At 38.6% G+C, this 17,984-nt stretch overlaps 1 protein-coding gene across 6 annotated transcripts in view; it reads right to left on the reverse strand.

Annotated features, from left to right (window-relative positions):
• Positions 1-17,984, reverse strand: part of LOC112451620 (protein abrupt-like) — an 83,122-nt gene that overhangs the window by 36,788 nt on the left and 28,350 nt on the right. For 4 of the 6 annotated variants that reach the window (XM_025011351.1, XM_025011353.1, XM_025011352.1 and 1 more), the window contains exons 2-6: positions 15,823-16,160; positions 15,307-15,567; positions 15,048-15,221; positions 14,734-14,952; positions 12,117-12,929 (exon numbers count right to left, since the gene is read on the reverse strand). In XM_025011351.1, coding sequence (XP_024867119.1) covers positions 12,117-12,326 — 210 coding nt within the window. In that variant the 5' untranslated portion in view covers positions 12,327-12,929; positions 14,734-14,952; positions 15,048-15,221; positions 15,307-15,567; positions 15,823-16,160. The remainder of the gene's footprint in view (positions 1-12,116; positions 12,930-14,733; positions 14,953-15,047; positions 15,222-15,306; positions 15,568-15,822; positions 16,161-17,984) is intronic. The other 2 variants (XM_025011349.1, XM_025011348.1) reach the window with 2 other exon arrangements.

The raw sequence follows: 17,984 nt of genomic DNA on the forward strand, positions 1-17,984 counted from the left end.
GCCGTCGCGCCGGTTGGAAATTACCGATCCGATATGCAAATAGCCGCGGTGACCACTAATGCGCGGTTAACGGTAACGTTATTAACGGATCGTTACACAGTATCCGGAGAACGTGTGCACGCGTGTGTGCGCGCGCGCGCGCGAACGTCCGTATACGGAAGAGACAGGATACACGTGCGCGTGCTGATCACCATGGACATTCGCGAGAAAATCGCGTAGAACTGGCGGAATTTAGCCGGTGGAATAATGTGAGCGTATAAGGAGAGGCCGCGGATAAAAAAAAATCCAGCGTCTGCAAAATACCGATAGCGATGGGTAAATTAATAAATTGATGATAATGAGCAATTAAACGACGCCGTGAAGCGATTTATTATTTGCATACGACGCAACGAACCGAATAATACCGCAATATATGTGACGGCTCTCTGCAGCGGCCGATGCGCGTTACGATTGGCAAAACACGAGTAAAATGACGGAGCGTTATTTACGGAAATAGATAATTTGAACAGGAAATGTTTACCGAATGGTTAAGATAAGGGAGCTCGTGGATGTGAATGAATTTAGGAGTATTGCGGAATATGCTGATGCAGATAGTGATATTGGATGCTCGAAAGGCCATGCAACACTAACCCCGTCGTTACATATAAATATTTTAGCATTGAAAATAAGAACATATATGTCTGGAACGGATGTATTTACTTCAACTTTGAACCCGAATCACTATCAATTATCATACGACGTGAAATAAAAAACCTATTCATGATTCTAGAAATTTTAGAATTAATCTTAGAAGTGATCCTAATCGCAAGACAGTTATGACAATGAAATACTGTGTACAATTTTTCTAGCATTTCCGGCATTGTTGATAGAGAGAAGTAACGGGACGCTATATTTAATTTAAATATCTCCGGTAAGAGTCGCATATTTCGTTTGAAAGTTCTGTGAGCCGCAATACCGTTGTACGCACATGATTCAGCATACATGATTCAGATTCAAGAAGCTAGTTAATTAATAAGTAACTATATCTCCTTGATCAACGAAATTCTAAGAAAGGTTTTATGTTGAGGAAATTAACAAAAGTCGCGAATAGGTCGCGCCGCATGATTCAGATGAAATCCCTGAAGTCGAATGCGTCGCCCAAGAGACTCGCGCAAAACGAGAAAACAACCGCGCATTCTTACGCAGTGACATTGCAAGTATCTTTGAAAAAAATTGCGGGTTGAATTAAAGAAGAAACTTTCGTTAACTGAGTTCGTTAGCCTGAAGTGATTCAGGTAACATTCCGAAAAGTAAGAGCGATGATCGCTTCCGAACCAAGCGAGCGCGAAAGGCAGAAGCGCGCATTTTGGCAAATCCGTGAATCAACCTCGAACGGAACGTCCTTGCGGAAATAAATTATCATCATACAGCGTGCTTCATTTTAAATTCCCACTTCAAGTATCTCAAAAAATTGATTTTTTTAGAGAAAGTGATACGAATAAAATAAATATAATAGTCACAAGAATAAATAATGTTTATTTAAACGAATCATAAAGCCAAAAACACTGTTGAATTTCCTATATAAATCGCCCTTGCTCCTACTCTCAATATGTCATTAATTAAACTAAAACAATGTAATTTAACTAAACCAATGAAGTTAAAACAATACTGTTTTGTATTAAAATAATAAATTTCGACACACGTAGTTAAAAACAACAAAATGTTATTTAACTTGAGGTATTGGGTTCAATCGTGAACGCTCGAGTCAAATTAGAGATTTTTAAAAATATTCCCCGAGTCTGATCATGGTGCTTTTAAGTCTGGCAGTTGCCAGCTCGCGTCTTTAATTCCGCCTGAATGTCATCACGGGCGAGCGGTCAAATTCTTGAATTACATCGTAACATATATAGCAACGCGCGCGATGTGAGCGCGTATACATGACGGGGGAGACGGGGGTTGGCTTCGTCGTTCTTCGTTCTTCAGATCCCAGCGCGACTCACGCTTGAGTATACGTTTCTCTTTTTTCCTCTCTCTCTCTCTCTCTTCTTCCGCCACCTCTCGGCCCCGCTCTCGCTCTCGGTGGCACTTCACCGAGCGAAGGAGCGAAGAGAGCGGAGACGCGACGAGGATGCGGGAGCAGGCAACGCGGAGAAATTTATTACGGCGCGCGCGGCCGCGGTGGCCGATCTTATTTTAAGATCAGCCGCGCGCACGTCTCGCCCATGGTGCTCGCTCATGTATGCGCTCGGGTACTTATGGCGACGATCCGGTGGACGGATGGCGTTATGGTCGACAGATGTACTACGTCCGCCTAAATTCGACGCCGCGCCGCGCCGCGAGCCGCCCTCGATCGGCAGGCCCGAAACGAGAGCAAAACTTGCTGCGCCGTCTGCGAAATAATTGGCCGTGCGAGTATAAGAAGCAGCGAGTACTTGCTCTTGGCACGAGAGTGAAAGAGACAGCAACATTATTTATATGGTATATAGTATATATCTCCGTTGCATTAAAGTAAATTGTAAGAATATGAAAATGAATATCCGGTTTTAAGGGCCAATTATTGCTTCATTAGAGCATTCTCCTAATCTAACTTATAGATATACTCTATTCTATTGTGATATCCCTGTAGGATATCCATGTGTGTTATATTTCATCGAGGAAACGAGCGCACATAAATATCGTAGCAAACGTCTGCAGTGTTTCGACAGCGACTTAATTACGCTTTTTATGAGTTGGAAAGGAATAATTATTTTACGGCAACGCCGGCCGCCGCGCCGGCAGCAGCGCTACGTGATATTTCCACGTGGCCGTTCGGCTCGTTCAAGACTACTCTTGGAGATTGGCTTGAAATAAAACGTGGGCGGTGAATTGTTGTGTAATTTGCGATGGACACGATTAGTTCATAAAGCCGTATTCATTATCGTGCCATACGATAATTTGATAGAATATAACAATAGTTATTATTATTATTATTACACGAGCGCTATTGCCGCATTCCTCTACATATAGTAATTAGCGCGTACCCGATTAGCTGCATCCTAGATTTTTAGTAATTAATGATATATGTGTACACTTAATTAATATGCAATAAGTTAATTTGGAAATGGATAGAGATATCTGATGACTTCGGATTATTACCGGAAACGAAATCATAGAAATCATATAAATGTGGCGATACGCTAAACGCGTGTTACTAATCAATTTAATTTAAAGTTCGACAGATATAAAACGAAGAGTAAATGTTCATTTCCGAAACAATTTTCGAAAATTAATTATTAAACAAATGACATTTAGACTCGCAAACGCCAACGAAAAACTAGCGCGGAAGGAGGAAAAAATTATTTTAGCTAAATTTACGAACAGGATACACTTATCATTTCCTATAATACGCTTTCGAGTCGCTATTTTCTCCAGTAATTTATTGATTCGTAAAAATGACGACGAATCATTTGAATTCTGTATAAAAGAGACACATATATCTGTCGTCCGTGGCATCGTCACGTAAATCCCCACGGGGCGAGCCACTCGTAACCGTTATTGCCCGGTCAAATATAGCTCCAGCGCGCCGATACCTACAACACCCAACAACGAGTCTTGAAACATTTATCCAGTGCGTTCGAAATAGTCTCGTTCGTCGCGTATTATTCTTGGAATCGGTTGGGCTGGACGCTCGCTAATGTTGAGTGCCTGCCTAATCAAAGCCCCATTCTTCCGCCTCCCAGCGCGTCATGCTGCTGTTTACGATTACGTGCGTCATGCTCAAGCACGCCCACGTAACGTACTCGATCAACAGCAATCGCGCAACTAGGCTCTTGCTCGCGATCGTTGCGTCGAACGTTATTGCGTTCTATGCAGACGTAGAAGACTGGAGAGAGATCCGCTGACAAATCGAGAGAGCCGCGCGCTCGCGCTCCATTCAAGAAGTAGGAGAGACAAGTTGTATTTAAAGAGAATTCCCTCTTTTAATTTCTTTACAGAGAGAGATTAATCGAAAAATCGAAGGAGCTCTCGCGCGCAATTATTTCAACGATCGCCATCTGTCGTCGTGGCAGACGGCCTGAAAAGAAAGAAAGGCGGTTTACTCCTTATTACGATCAATTTCCGAGCTATCGCTGGCACCACTCTCACGGCACGTTTTCCCCTCCATTAGCGGTGAATTACAGTGTTTATAAGCGCCGTACTTAACGGCAGAACGAAGCGCGAGCGGGAGCGAAAGAGTAGGATATAGCACGAGGGTATAAGGAGCGAGATACAAAAGGAACTCTCTTCGATGAGTAACGTGCGGGATGACGTAGTCGTTTAAGTCTGCATTAAGCGCCCCTCGCGCGCGCGCGCACGTGTATAACGGTGATCACACTCTCAGCTTGAAACGTGTGCGCTCTAGATCACCGCGCTGTAGATCAGGAGGGCCGAGGGACGGCAATATACTGGAGCGAGTAATTAAAGCGACCAAAAACGTTATTTGGGGGAAACGTAATACCGAGCCGAGAGGCGAGACGAGACTTTCATTGCCTTTTATGCCGCAGTTGTTCTCGCCTTGGTACTTGCTCCACGTGCAGCCTAATCACCAGCCGTATTTCGCAATTAAATTTATATAGCTAGACACTTAGGTCTTTCACTTGAAGGCGAATTACGCGAGTGGAAATCGTAGCGTACAAGTTTGCACGGAATTTCTTTTTAAGTACCGGTAAATTGGCAAATGTAAGATATCAAGCCTTTAAATTTTCGATTAAATCCGCTTGAAATTAACAATTCAAAAAAAAACACGTATTACATATTTGTACTCTAAATGATCAAAACCTTTAATATCTTAAAATGCTAACAAATTTCCTAGTCAATTAAGGCTTCTCATTCGCCAAGTTTTACAAGTCCCCATTTAATCGCTGTGAATCAATGTCGTCTCCAAAACGATCAAAATCTCGGTGATATTAATGTCGATCCGGCTCGCGCGAGGCTCTTCGACTAGAAATAGATGCTAAGGCGTTAAGATTCTTGCTACACAGTCGCGTCTCGCATCACGCACAGCCGGAAACAAACGGGCCCGCGCACGTCTCGTATATTTCCAGTCTCGCGCGCGCACATGCGTGTACGCGCACCAATGCACGCACCACGCAGCACGCGCGTGCGGACTAGCAGAAACGACACGACGGCGCGCATCGATGATAAATTTAAATGCGACCGGTCACAGAAAAGAGAAAGAGAGGCACGGGGAAAACGGAGTGAATACGCACGTACGCACGCACGCACGAATGAACGCACACGTATGCGGTATATCTCAGTCTGCCCTACGAACGCCTTTAAATATAGAATATGGAGCACCTTGCCCGCCACACGACGATGGGATTGTGCAAGCGTGATTTTCTCTATCCTGCACTCGGCACGCGTTGTTTCTAGTATTTTCCCGCGTCGCACGCACTCTTCTCTTCGTATAACCTCCACCTCACTCCCATTCCGCTTTCATCTCCCTTCATTTATATTTCTTGCGACTTATTTCTAGCTACACTTACATTCCCTCTCACACAGTCATCCTCTGACGTACGCTCTCTTCCGAGCTAATGTCCTGTCACGAAATATCTATACAACGCATCGAAATATATACGGCGAACAAATAAACATATCGATAGTTTTATTAGGCTATTTAATAATAGTAGATTAATTACCTCATAAAAATTTCAATTTTACGTAGCACATTATGCAAAGAGTTATATAGATTAAAATCGCTTTTCATAAACCATCAATCGTTTTGATCATCCCTTTTCGCCCGTCTATCATTACGTTCCCTTCATTTCCAGCTGCTGCACGATTTTAACGCATATACTTTTGTTAATTACGGCTGAAAAAAACCGTCGGGGTGAGATAACGGACTTTTGTCTGCTGCTTTATCTCGGCGTCTCCGGCGCTCTTATTATTTTCACGCGCGCGCGTCGCGTGGGACGTCGTCGCCGGCAGTGCTCGTGCACGCGAGCGCGAACGAGCGTCGCGATTAATATAGCGCATAACACGCGCGTGTCCACCGCTCGTGAGCGAATTGATTTCTTTCGATTGAACAGGAAGAAACGTTTGAAAATAATCTAAATTGTACTTAAGCAAAATGAATGAGCATTGTAACTTGCGCTTACTACCGAGCTGTCACCATTCACGAAGAGAGCAAGGAGAAAGAGCCCGCTCGCGACTTTCCTTCCGGTGTCAATGGACACGCGACGTGCCGGAGAGAAATCATTTAGTCAATGCGAGGTGGAAAAGTGCACGCGCCGTCCGATGCTGTTTAAAATTATCGTGAACTTCTGTTTAGAGGATGATAACGGTTATCTAGCAAATTTTCGGTACGCTAAGATCTCGTTAAGATAAGAACTAGATTTATGTTATATATATTCATATAATTAGCAAGAAGCAAAAATTATCAATTTCTCGTAACCAGGAACTTACTGATATCTCCGATATCTTTTTTCAGATGCCTAAAATCGATCCCATATTAATCAATAGATTCGCAAGTGAAACATTTCGAAAAGCAGCTTACGTATAATTATGTTAGATCTCTGCTACGTGAATAGGACACACTTCGCCACTCATTAGCGGATCCCTAAGCGCTCCAAGAAGCTGCGAAAACTCGTTAAGCCTGTTTCCATGACACTTCGATATTAATCCGCCGATCAACGTCTAACAAAGCGGCGCGCGCGCCTTTCAGAGGCCGTCACGACACGGCGCGGCGCGGCGCTAGATAACTCCGTTAACGTTCCATTAATATCCACGGGCGGCGATGACCGTTCGAAGGAAATGAAATACTTTGTGTCGGCGCGCAGAAATTAACATGACTCGCCCGCGTTCCCTCGGCTTCTCGCGGCCGCGCCGTAAATGTCAGTTGATCTAGTCCACGCTTTAATCATCTGATTTGCTCTCCGCTACTTTTCACTTTATTCCCTCGGTCCGCCGGGTCCCGGCGTAGTTCCGATTTAATTAACAGATTAGAGTCCGCGCAATTAATGTCACCCGTCGACCTCCCCGCTGTAACGAAGTCAAATTTACTTAACGTGTATTTTTTTCAATGTGTAACACAGTTCTCCCGTAAAAATCACTGCGGCTCTTTGGGCAAAAGATATTATTCGATATTATTTATAGAGCCCGTAAAATCGGGCTACTGTTACATCGCGTTTGCATCTCGCGACCCTTCGCAAAGATTTATCCCCGTCGACGAATTTATTTCACGAAAATAAATCGACACCGAGTAGAGAACATCCTATCGGACACGATCGATCCCGCTGTTGCGATTTGCAGGATGACGCTTACGAGCGAAACGACGTATGGCGGGAAGCATTTGTTATCGTCAGAAAGAGAGAGAGAGAGAGAGAGAGAGAGTTAGCTATATACACGCGCGCTATTCGTATTTTGGCAAATATCATTGCGGGTACGGTTCGATAACCGGACGATTCGTCATGGACTTCTGGCCGATAGTCAAATGAACGAGTTTGCCGTAAATCGACGCGCGACGATGCATCGACGCATAAATCATCCATCGTTTCAGGTGCGCCTCTATCAGAGCTTTCGGGCGGTTTCGTTATCATTGCGCATCGCATCGCACACGTGCATCGCGCTAAATCAAATCGGAAAATATTTTCGGAAGGACACGGTCTCCCGCGAGCGAGCGAACGAGTGTGAGAGCTTATCGGTCCGTGTTATTTGCCGAGCGAATGACTACATGATAATTAATACGGGAAATAAAATGAAAATGATACAATAAAGTGTCCAGCATAGCGGATAAATATTCCCGGAAAAACAGCCCCCGGGAATAACGCTCGTTCCCCGTTGTTACGCAATAGTTTGTTATCGCGAGAAGATTCCACTGAGGAGATTCAGAGAGAGCACGGGTTCGCCGCGGGAACACATCTCCTCATATTTTTATTTTTATCGTTAGTCACGACATTCCCCCAAATTTCTCGCATACACGCGAAAGCGCCTCTTTATTATAGCTGCTAGCGTTGATTACGCCGGCGTTCGAGGCCATATCGGCCATAAGCGTTATACACGGCGCTGTTTATACGCTAACAATAAGTAGGCGATCGTCGAAACCAATACGGAATCCTACGTCATCGCGCAAGTGGGCAAACAAAAAGCGAGTAATACGGTAGAGCGTCTGCTATTAATGCCGGCATAATGGTAACTCCTGTTGCTGCTTCGTTGTAAGAAGACTGTTAATACCGATGAGTTATCCCTCTCTCTCTCCCTCCTTCCCTCCCCTCCCCCTCTGTCTTTCTCTCTCCTTTCAACCCATCGTTACAACGTAGCCGGTCGGCCTTAATGTAATTGTGTCCGGAGGTTCAAGCGATACGGCATAAAATCCTGCGCCATCGTGTCGTGTGTCCACGTAGCCGGCCGTGACGTAAGCACAGCTTGGCCAACGTGTAAGCTTTATTAACTCGCCTCGAGTACTGCCCGACACTTAAAATCAATTAGTGGTACGCGTCAATTAGAAAGTCGGCCGCTTCATTCCAAGTCCGAGTCATTCTTTGGACGACAACCGAGTTGTTTCGACGCAGAATAATACTCGAGAATGACGAAATCCGACATGGCATATTAAATGCCATCGTTTTAGAAGAGGCAATAATATTGTTAGTATTTTCTGCACCTAATACTGTATGACGTACGAATTCCTCGGAATGCCGATTGACTGATTATTCGATAATATTACCCGTAGTTGATCAGTACATTGAATAAACGCCAGCAGATTATCTATTCAAACTTCGTTATCTGAAAACTGTGATAATTCTAAAAGTAAAACCAAATCGGGGATTCACAATTTTTTTTTAAATACTTATAAAAAAAACCATTAATGCGATAACAAAATAGGTTTATTTGTCAAGCTTCCTGTTAGACTTTTATTTTCATGCCAAGTTGGACCGCTCAATTAAAGAAAGTCTATCTATATGGGAACACGTTCTATAGAACGCTGCGATGAGAAGGCAGTGATGAGGACCGATCAAAAGCGAAGTGCATGCGGAGGAAACAGGTTCTCGGAGAGATACCACCGATAGGAGCGAACTGTTGACGACAGCGCGACGATATGTCGAAGTGATCGATTGTGTCTCGCGAAAGGGGAGGATCTTCGTCGAGCGATGACTCGAACATCACGTTATTATGCAAATCGAACCGGAAGTCCTTTGTGAGCTTTATCACACAAGGATACGGTCTTACCTCGACAATTCAGTGGGATGAATCGCTTTGATAAGATTTCGAATTGATGCATAGAACGCATCGCGACAGATTTGTGCAAAATATCTCTGATACAGGAGAAACTTTTTGAGAAATTTAAATAACATTTATTTATAGATATTTATAACGTAAAATCCCGTGACACACAGAGAGACATGGAGTTATCAAATTATATATCACATAATATTGTTTTATCTCGACAATTATATTTAATTGTGATAATTGCGTTATTCCCCTGCGTGATATTATTTTCATTTTTGTCCTTTTGATGTCACGATTTGTCAAGGAAAATCTAATAATTAGCATTGCATAAATATTAATTATTGTTTCTTTCATAATTCAATACCGCATTGCAGTTATTTATATATATTTTTACGAAATCCAATTCTCTCTGAGAGGATATAGCAGCATGCAATCGCTCTTGATGATTTTACGATGATTTGTAACGTCCGGGATTTATGAGGCAATAACCGGTCTGATTGCTGCGTGTCTGTTCGCGAATCAATTAGAGTATATAATTACTACCAGAGTTATTATAATTTCGCGATTGCACTAATGCGCGAAATAAGACACTAGAGTTACTTTCATCTACTTATGCGCTCTATCAGGAATAAGAACGTGCAATGGACTATCTCAATCTAAAACAGTTCGAGAAAAATGTGGAGTGGTTAAAAATATAAAAATTGCCCTTTTTGATATGAAAAATTTGGTCGAATACTTGAATTTTGCACGAAGCATCGGGGCTGATACATGTTACAAACTCGAGAAAAATATTAATTGAAGCGTGAAGAAAATAATGTATTGATTTTTAAAATAATGGCAACAGAAGCATTTCCATACTACAACACACATACGTACACACACGTCTCTATGTCTTCTAAATTTATATATAGAAGAAATTTATATAAGAAGACTTATATTTATGTCTTTTAAACTTTCTTTTTCCAGCATTATTATGCAAGCTCGTCAATTTCAAACGTTTGAATAGATTAATTTATGTTCACGAATGTCCGGCAACATATTGTGTTGTAAACACAAAATTCATTATTTATAATAGTTATTAAATGCATTGATAACACGACTGTAAAATTAATATGTATGTTATTGAGTTTACCGTTTCCGGCAAATGTACTGCAACACAACACGATGAGAAATGTTACGAGTTTGCTACTATGTGTTATCTCAATTTTTCTCAACCGAGATATCGAGATAGAGAGGAAACCGCGACTTACAAATTCTTCGCGGCGTGTGGTATCTACCTTTTATCTACCCTTCCTCGCTAAGAAATGCCTACTTTCTTTCTTTGGATTTTCTTTTATTCCCTCTTGGCAATTTAAATTTAACCCACCCACCGGAACGGCATAAAACTCCACGGACCCTCGTTCAAATCATAATATGGAAAGATCGTTCCTTATCATTTATTTACGCAAAGCATGCGGACCTGTTAACCGGTTACAGAAAAAATGACGATGGTATGGCATTCAAAGAATATACATCTTCATCTTAACTACAAATTGAAATAAAATTAAGGCACGCGTGATAATCCGTATGTGAATAAACTCTTACGTTATTTTTATCATTCTCTAAGAAAAAGAAAACTTTATCTTCTCTTATAATTTTTTAAAATACATTTAAAATACATTTAAAATACATAACGCTAGGCAAAATTTGTAAAACGTTTTGAATAAAGAACAAATATTGAACAAGATATATATGGCACGATACAAAATATTCAATATTAGAAACGTAATTTCTTTCGTCTTGTAAGTAATTCTGACTTATCATTTTCAATATTGGTTTTTTATAAGTAGCAATTTGTTTATACATTTTCGGTCTTATTGAGTGAGAAATCTTATTATAGAAAGTTGAAACGCCAAGTTAAAACTCACCAGCGTCACTGACTACACCCATTAATGATCTAAGATTAGCGGCAGATCTGGAGGTAGAAATTATTACTGGAGCAGCTAAAATTAATGATTCGGCTCCAAATTCGACTCTGTATGACGCATTCATAGTCATCAATAAATATCGTGTTAAATATCATTTAAGACTTGACATCTGCATTTTAATATAGATATTATCTTAAAACGTTACAGCGGATGATATAATTTAGAAAAATAAAAATAAATATTAAATAGAATTGAATAAGATTGTTTGTATATTATCTCGTACTAGAACGATATGCTCGTTCGCCCATCGTCCATCATCCATAGCTATTAAATTCAAGTTTTATGAAACAAATATTATAACATAGGTGCTCTGAAAGATATCAGTTTCCGTAAATAAGGAGAGAGTAATAAGTAGTGCATTTTACGATCATGTATAATTTTGTTACACCATCGCAGTGTTAGCATTTCCACACACATTGTGTCATACGCGACCCTGACTCGACTTTTCTACTTTACGATCGAGTTACACATCGCTCGCACATGCAGTGACCGCTAAATTACATTCCTTGACTCTGTGACTTAATAATGCATCGCTGCGAAATCCGACAGGTTTTACAAATTTGTGTTAAAGTTGAAATATTAACCTTTAGCTAAGCTAAAAATGATATTCCTATAATTCTAGGTCGTAATTTACTTGTATTTCATTTAATTATGTGACCGTAATATTAATGGAAAGTAAAATCACACACTTGAAATTGTTTTTCTCATTTTTCTAATGCATCAAGATTTATTAATTATTATAGAAAACGCACGCACAATATTCTTAGTATCAATTGTGCTCTCTTTCTCTCAATTATTACACGTTAAAGAATATTAATAATTATGTCGGAACGATATAAATAACAAATAAATCACGAATTTGAAGTTACGAAATATAATCATTAGATATTAGAATAACTTTGATCTCGACTAAAGCACTCCGTCAGTAGCTTTGAATTCGTAGCTTAATTATAAGAAAGATTAAAAAGAGATGAAAAACGCACTGACCTTGAGCAGGTTTCGGAAGTAGGGACTGCATGCCGAAAGAACGATCTTGTGCGCGGTAAAGCTGCAGCTGTCGCAGGCGAGCGTGACGTCGACAAAGTCTTCCACATCTCTCAGCTGACGTACGGAGCTGAGGATGCTCGCCTGAAAGTCGTTCCATCTGAGAGAGTATTGCTGCTCTCCGCCAGTCGACGAGGACGAAGAAGCCGCCATGGCGTCCGTCCCCTTGAGACTCACGACCCGCGGTGCTATCGTGCTCACCGCTCCTCGTGCTTCACTCCACCCTCGGGCCACCACTTCACGTTCACCGGTTCTCTTTAGTTCGCACTCGCGCGCTTCCGCTTTCTCTGTTTCTCGAAATCTCCCGCTCTCGTTCCTCCCGACTCAATCGCACCCGAATTTACACTGAGCCGACTGAGCGTAATTACTCGAGTAACTCGAGTCACGGCGCCCGACCTCGTACTGCAATTGTTCGATGTTGATGCTTCGGTAAAGATCGTCACGGATATCTCTTAACGCGACGGCCGTCGTCAGAAGTGCGAGCCAACAAATGAAAACTGAGCGCCCAAATAAAAGTAGATATAAGGGAAACTTCGCGTGCACCACGTTGAAGAATTTCATAGTACTTGGGTCATGATAGAAGTGGCACCTGGAAGCGCGTGGTAAAAACGTCGACGACACCGAGAACACAAGATGATAGGGCTGCCGTATGTATTTCGCGAAGTTACGCTACTGACGCTATTGCTTATTTTGATGGCTCGCGGTTGGCGTCCGGCGTCCTCTACTGTTTCTGAAAGTGAGGCAATCCCGTGTTACCTACAAGGAAACAAATAGCGACTATGTATGCCTACAATACAAAGTAAATAAGTAGGACACTCGTCGATCGACATTCTTCTGTCTTCGACAGGTCGTTATCTATATCTAGTGTACGAGTCGAAAATATATCTGCGATGTCGAATCGAATCATCGATAATTACTCTTACGATAATAACTACTTGTTTCAAATACAGTTTTTCTTCAAAACTTAAACGTCTTACATTTTCAAATTAATATTAATATTTAACTCAGTTATTATTTAAAATTTCAAGCATTAAAAAACTTTTTTATTTCATTTTCTTAACATACCATGTATGGCTAAAATATCACTAGAATTTTCGTGGTGAATGGTTAAATATATTTACTTTGTATTGTTTTTTTTCTTATCATTTTTATATAATTTTATATTTATTGTTTGTATGTAATTAGATTGTATCAAATCTTCTTTTTTGCTTAATTATAATAAATACGTAAACATAAATCGTTCTTTAGAAATGTGTTAATGCCGGAAAATATATTCAAGACAGCGATTAAGTAGACTGGTTTATTATAATTAAATACGTTAATTTTGCGCGTATGATGCTATCAATAATTTATGTACATAGATTGGTAAAACTTTTATGCAGTTCCCGGGAATCAAAGATTACATTTTTAATGGTTACTGACTGGCCAATTGTCCATGAAAATTTAAATATGTAATTCGTAACGGACGCATTATGCGTTACATTTTTAATACGGGACTCATTGGAGACGATTAAAATTTAAATTTTAATGCGCCACATTCGTAATGAACAAATTAGGTATTATCTTGACAGTGTAAAACTCGCTGTTAATGGAGTTGTTCAATCGACCTTAGCGTGCGCAATCGTCCGATGTAAAATATTTTTACATTTATTTTTTCGTTAACCTTTCGTTAGCAGCCTTTACACGTTGTTTATGCCGAAATTATAAAAGCCACGAAAATTCCAATAAAAACAGTCACCCATTTAGTATTATGTTCGTTTGAGTTCGTAGTAACAATTTAAAAAATCAATTTAATATACTCAAGAATATTCTATGTTATTGTGACTTGCAATTTATTAAATAAAACAGATACATGATAAAGTTGAATAAAAATCTCAGTTGTGTATCTCCATTATATTATAAAATTCCAATAAAATATTCAATAATCTACAACAATGTTCGTACAGATCTATAAAATGAATGTAACAATTTCGTATAAAGAGAAATAAAATACGTTTAAAGATACATAAGTAAATTAATAAACGTAACTCGTAAACGTATTGAAGGCTTGAAGATTATGAAATCAATAATTTGATGTAAAAAATTACAAGCCGATGCAGAAGATAAAAATGCGTTTTTAATAATAAAACAATTTAATTTAATATTTAATCCAATTCGATCCGTATTTTATATAATACAGATATGATATTTCAACCGATATGATATTCTGAATTTAGAAACCTTTTACCACAAAAAATTTATATCAGGTATAACTTATATAAAGAAATTAATTGACATCTACGTCAGAACGTTGAATAATTAGATCATTCTTTTTTTATTAAGTTTAAAGTTTTCTATTAATGTCGTATAGAGAAAAGAGTACTAAATAGCTCAGTGCTAGACTAGTTGTTTGTCGAGCAAAAGATCCCGGTTTGATTCCCGAACTTTCCAAGCTATCACCCCGTATATTAGCATTTTCTACTGTCTTATTCAATATAAAATTATCTATCTCACATAAACAGAAAGTCAGCTAAAATATACATAGGGCAATGAATGTGCTAAAGCAAATGGGATAACTTACCTAATTTGTTCTCCACAGATGCCAAATCGATTACGCCAGGTAGAGATATTTCAAATTGTATTCATACGATGTATGAATGATGATTATGCTTAATCACACTTTTAAGAAAAGTATGTTGAAATGCCACAAATTGAATATAAGGAATTGTCAAAAAATACACATATTTTTTGACAATATAGAGATTCTCTATTAGAGAACGACTCTTCGACGTTATAAACACTAAAATGAATTATTGATTTTTAAATAACAAAAATTATATTTTTCTCTATATCAATACTATATAAATTGTTGAAATGAATAATAATAAATAATACCTTAGAGATGTCCTGCGTTGAACTTCTTGGATACTTCTTCTTTAGTTTATAGTACCAAATAGTTCCAGATACTGTAGTATCTGTACAAAAGTATAGTATCTATCCGGCCTGATGGAAAGTCAGCTAAAATACACGTGGCAATAGTTGCACCTCGAACTTCAGCGATGTCCAATACTAAAAATTAATATTATACGTACATATATATATTAGTCATATCTAATTTACCTGTAATCATGACGATTCATATTTATTTAATTACCTCTCAAAGTTTTACATATCCTCGAAATTTTTAATAAAACATGGTCATTGAGACAGAGTCGCAGTCTCTTAACCGCAGGTAAAAAACCTGCCAAATTTTTAAATCAATCTTAACAAATGTGCAGTAGAAATTCCCCAAAATTGAAGTGGCTACTTTTTTTATTTTGATTATTTGGCCACTTCGCTTGTGTAATATTGATGGTCGGATTCGAGTTTTCGAGGAACTATTTGCATTACGCCATCGCGCTTCCTGGCTTGCAAGCTGTTAACAAAACGTAATACAATATATATTACTTGTTTAATAACTTCTAATCTAATAGAGACGATAGAAAGTTACATGTTCAAATATCAATTTATTTATCATATGATACTGATGGCATATCTCTTAGAATATTTCTTTTTTTTGTGTGTATTAGCTCTCCCTAGCTTTGTTTTATTTTTAATATTGTTGTTCAGTAACGACTATTATTTTATGCAAGTCTTTCATACACGTTTCTTAGTATATTTAAATATTTACCCTATGATGGAAATAAATCTTCTCTTTTTCTCTCGCCCCTTCTTAATGTTTAACTCTTCCTCGGAGATGTCAGCGTATATCACTTTTTCGCGCATACCGAAATGCTTGCACCTTCTATTCTTCTGCGTCGCGGTCGACGCGTCAGTCCGACATCCAATGCCGGGAAATGAGCCTACAAAGGTTCTTCTTCGCTCTTTTATCCTTAATATTTATATGACAAACACTTTGTCTTATTCTGGTATTCTTGCTTACCATTCCCCTTCCGGCTCTTATTCACTTTTCCTTTCTTTTTCTTTTCGTTTAATTCTTTTGTGTTTCAGGTTACCCACTCTTCTTTCCTAATTATAACAGATATGCATCAGACATGTAATAGATATACATATAATTAATACAAATTAAGTGACTCGAATTCGATCTCAAGAAGTGATATGAGAAATGCTTCAGTGATTCTCTTGAACGATTGAATTTTGAATTTGTACTCGAATATTAACTTGGATGATAAAGACGCTTGTTTGATTGACGTACTCATTAGGAATTATTGCTCTTTATCATTAAATATTATAACATTAATTATAATAACGAAATGAATAGAGTTCGATACATTAAAAAATCTTTTCTGATTCATCAATTTTTGCAAACGAATGAGAAAATAATGCTATTACGATATTAATATTTAAGATGCAAATAAGAGAAAGAATCATTTGCGTTTCTTTTCTTTTTATGTTCTGATTATTAACCCGTTGACTGTGTATGACGGCTATAGCCGCAAAAACAAAAGTGGCCAAGAGTGTGTATGACGGCTACAGCTGCAACTTAGAAAAAACAAAGTAAAACTTTCTGAATTTGCTTGAAACTTGTTACTCGGGGGTTTCTGGGGTCGCTGATTACAAATCCGAAGTCAGATGTACAAAATTCAAAATGGCGGATCCAATATGGCGGATCAAAATTACCAAAAAAGGTCTGATTTTCATGAAATTTGGTACCCTTATGTTTTTTGGGTCTCTAAATCCGAATATGAAGTCAGATTTTCAAAATTCAAAATAATAATAATAAAATTCCGTCTATTTTTTGTAATTTTGATCCGCCATATTAGACCCGCCATTTTGAATTTTGTAAATCTGACTATATTCGGATTCAGAGACCCAAAAAACATAAGGGTATCAAGTTTCATAATAATCCGATAAACTTTTTTTTCAACACACTTTTGGCCCAAATAGTAAAATTCTCTTACACAGCCAATGGGTTAATAAAAGTTTTATTTCAAGTTGGATTATGATAAAAAAAAGAACGACAATCGAAGGAGAAATTTGTACATCATATAATGTTAGTATCACAAATTCTAGAAACTAAAATTTTCGTCTCAGCCAAAATAAAGCCAGTTTATAGCACCGCATGAGAATGATTAAAACAAAATAAGCAAAGGAATGAGCGCACGATACAACAGTATAAGTTAAGTATTCTTACTTAACTTATACTGTTGTATCGAACAGTCGGAACAGTAGGTACATTCCGTCAAGAAGTTGGAAATGACTATGGCGATTTGCGCAACTAATAACATGGCGATTATCGGGAATATTATTCTGTTCCTGTTGCCTGTGTTTTTCATTGTGCATGAAGCTTCGCGCAATCAGCAACATAGCGGATGATTTGCCGCCAAGATCAAAAAGGCACTGACACGAAATGTACCTACTGTTCTTACCTATACTGTGACGATTTACTTACTTTTTGATCAAAAGAAGTGAGTTATTTTAATATGTATATGTATGTGTAATTGTGTATGAATTTATGTATATGCATGTTTCTATTTTGAATATTTAAATAAGATTTGTTACTTTGATTCAATTTTTATTTAAATTTGTTATTAACAAATTAATTTTACTTAAATACATTACAATAATTAACTTATATATATATATACATATATACATATATAAACACATTTCTTAAATAAACAATTACTTGAAACAATTAGCCTCTTTCCCCATTCTAATCAAGGCATTCTACTTGATATTAGAACTCTGACTAGATATTAACCAGAATATCTCTAAAAAAGGTGTAAATAATATGTAAATAACATCGAGGCTTTCTGTGTATGCGCGCGCGCGTATGTATATTTGTGTGTGTGTGTGTGTGTGTGTGTGTGTGTGTGTGTGTGTGTGTGT

Source organism: Temnothorax curvispinosus, unplaced genomic scaffold, assembly GCF_003070985.1.
Source record: "Temnothorax curvispinosus isolate PA1 unplaced genomic scaffold, ASM307098v1 QBEX01002414.1, whole genome shotgun sequence".
Taxonomy (NCBI): domain Eukaryota; kingdom Metazoa; phylum Arthropoda; class Insecta; order Hymenoptera; family Formicidae; genus Temnothorax; species Temnothorax curvispinosus.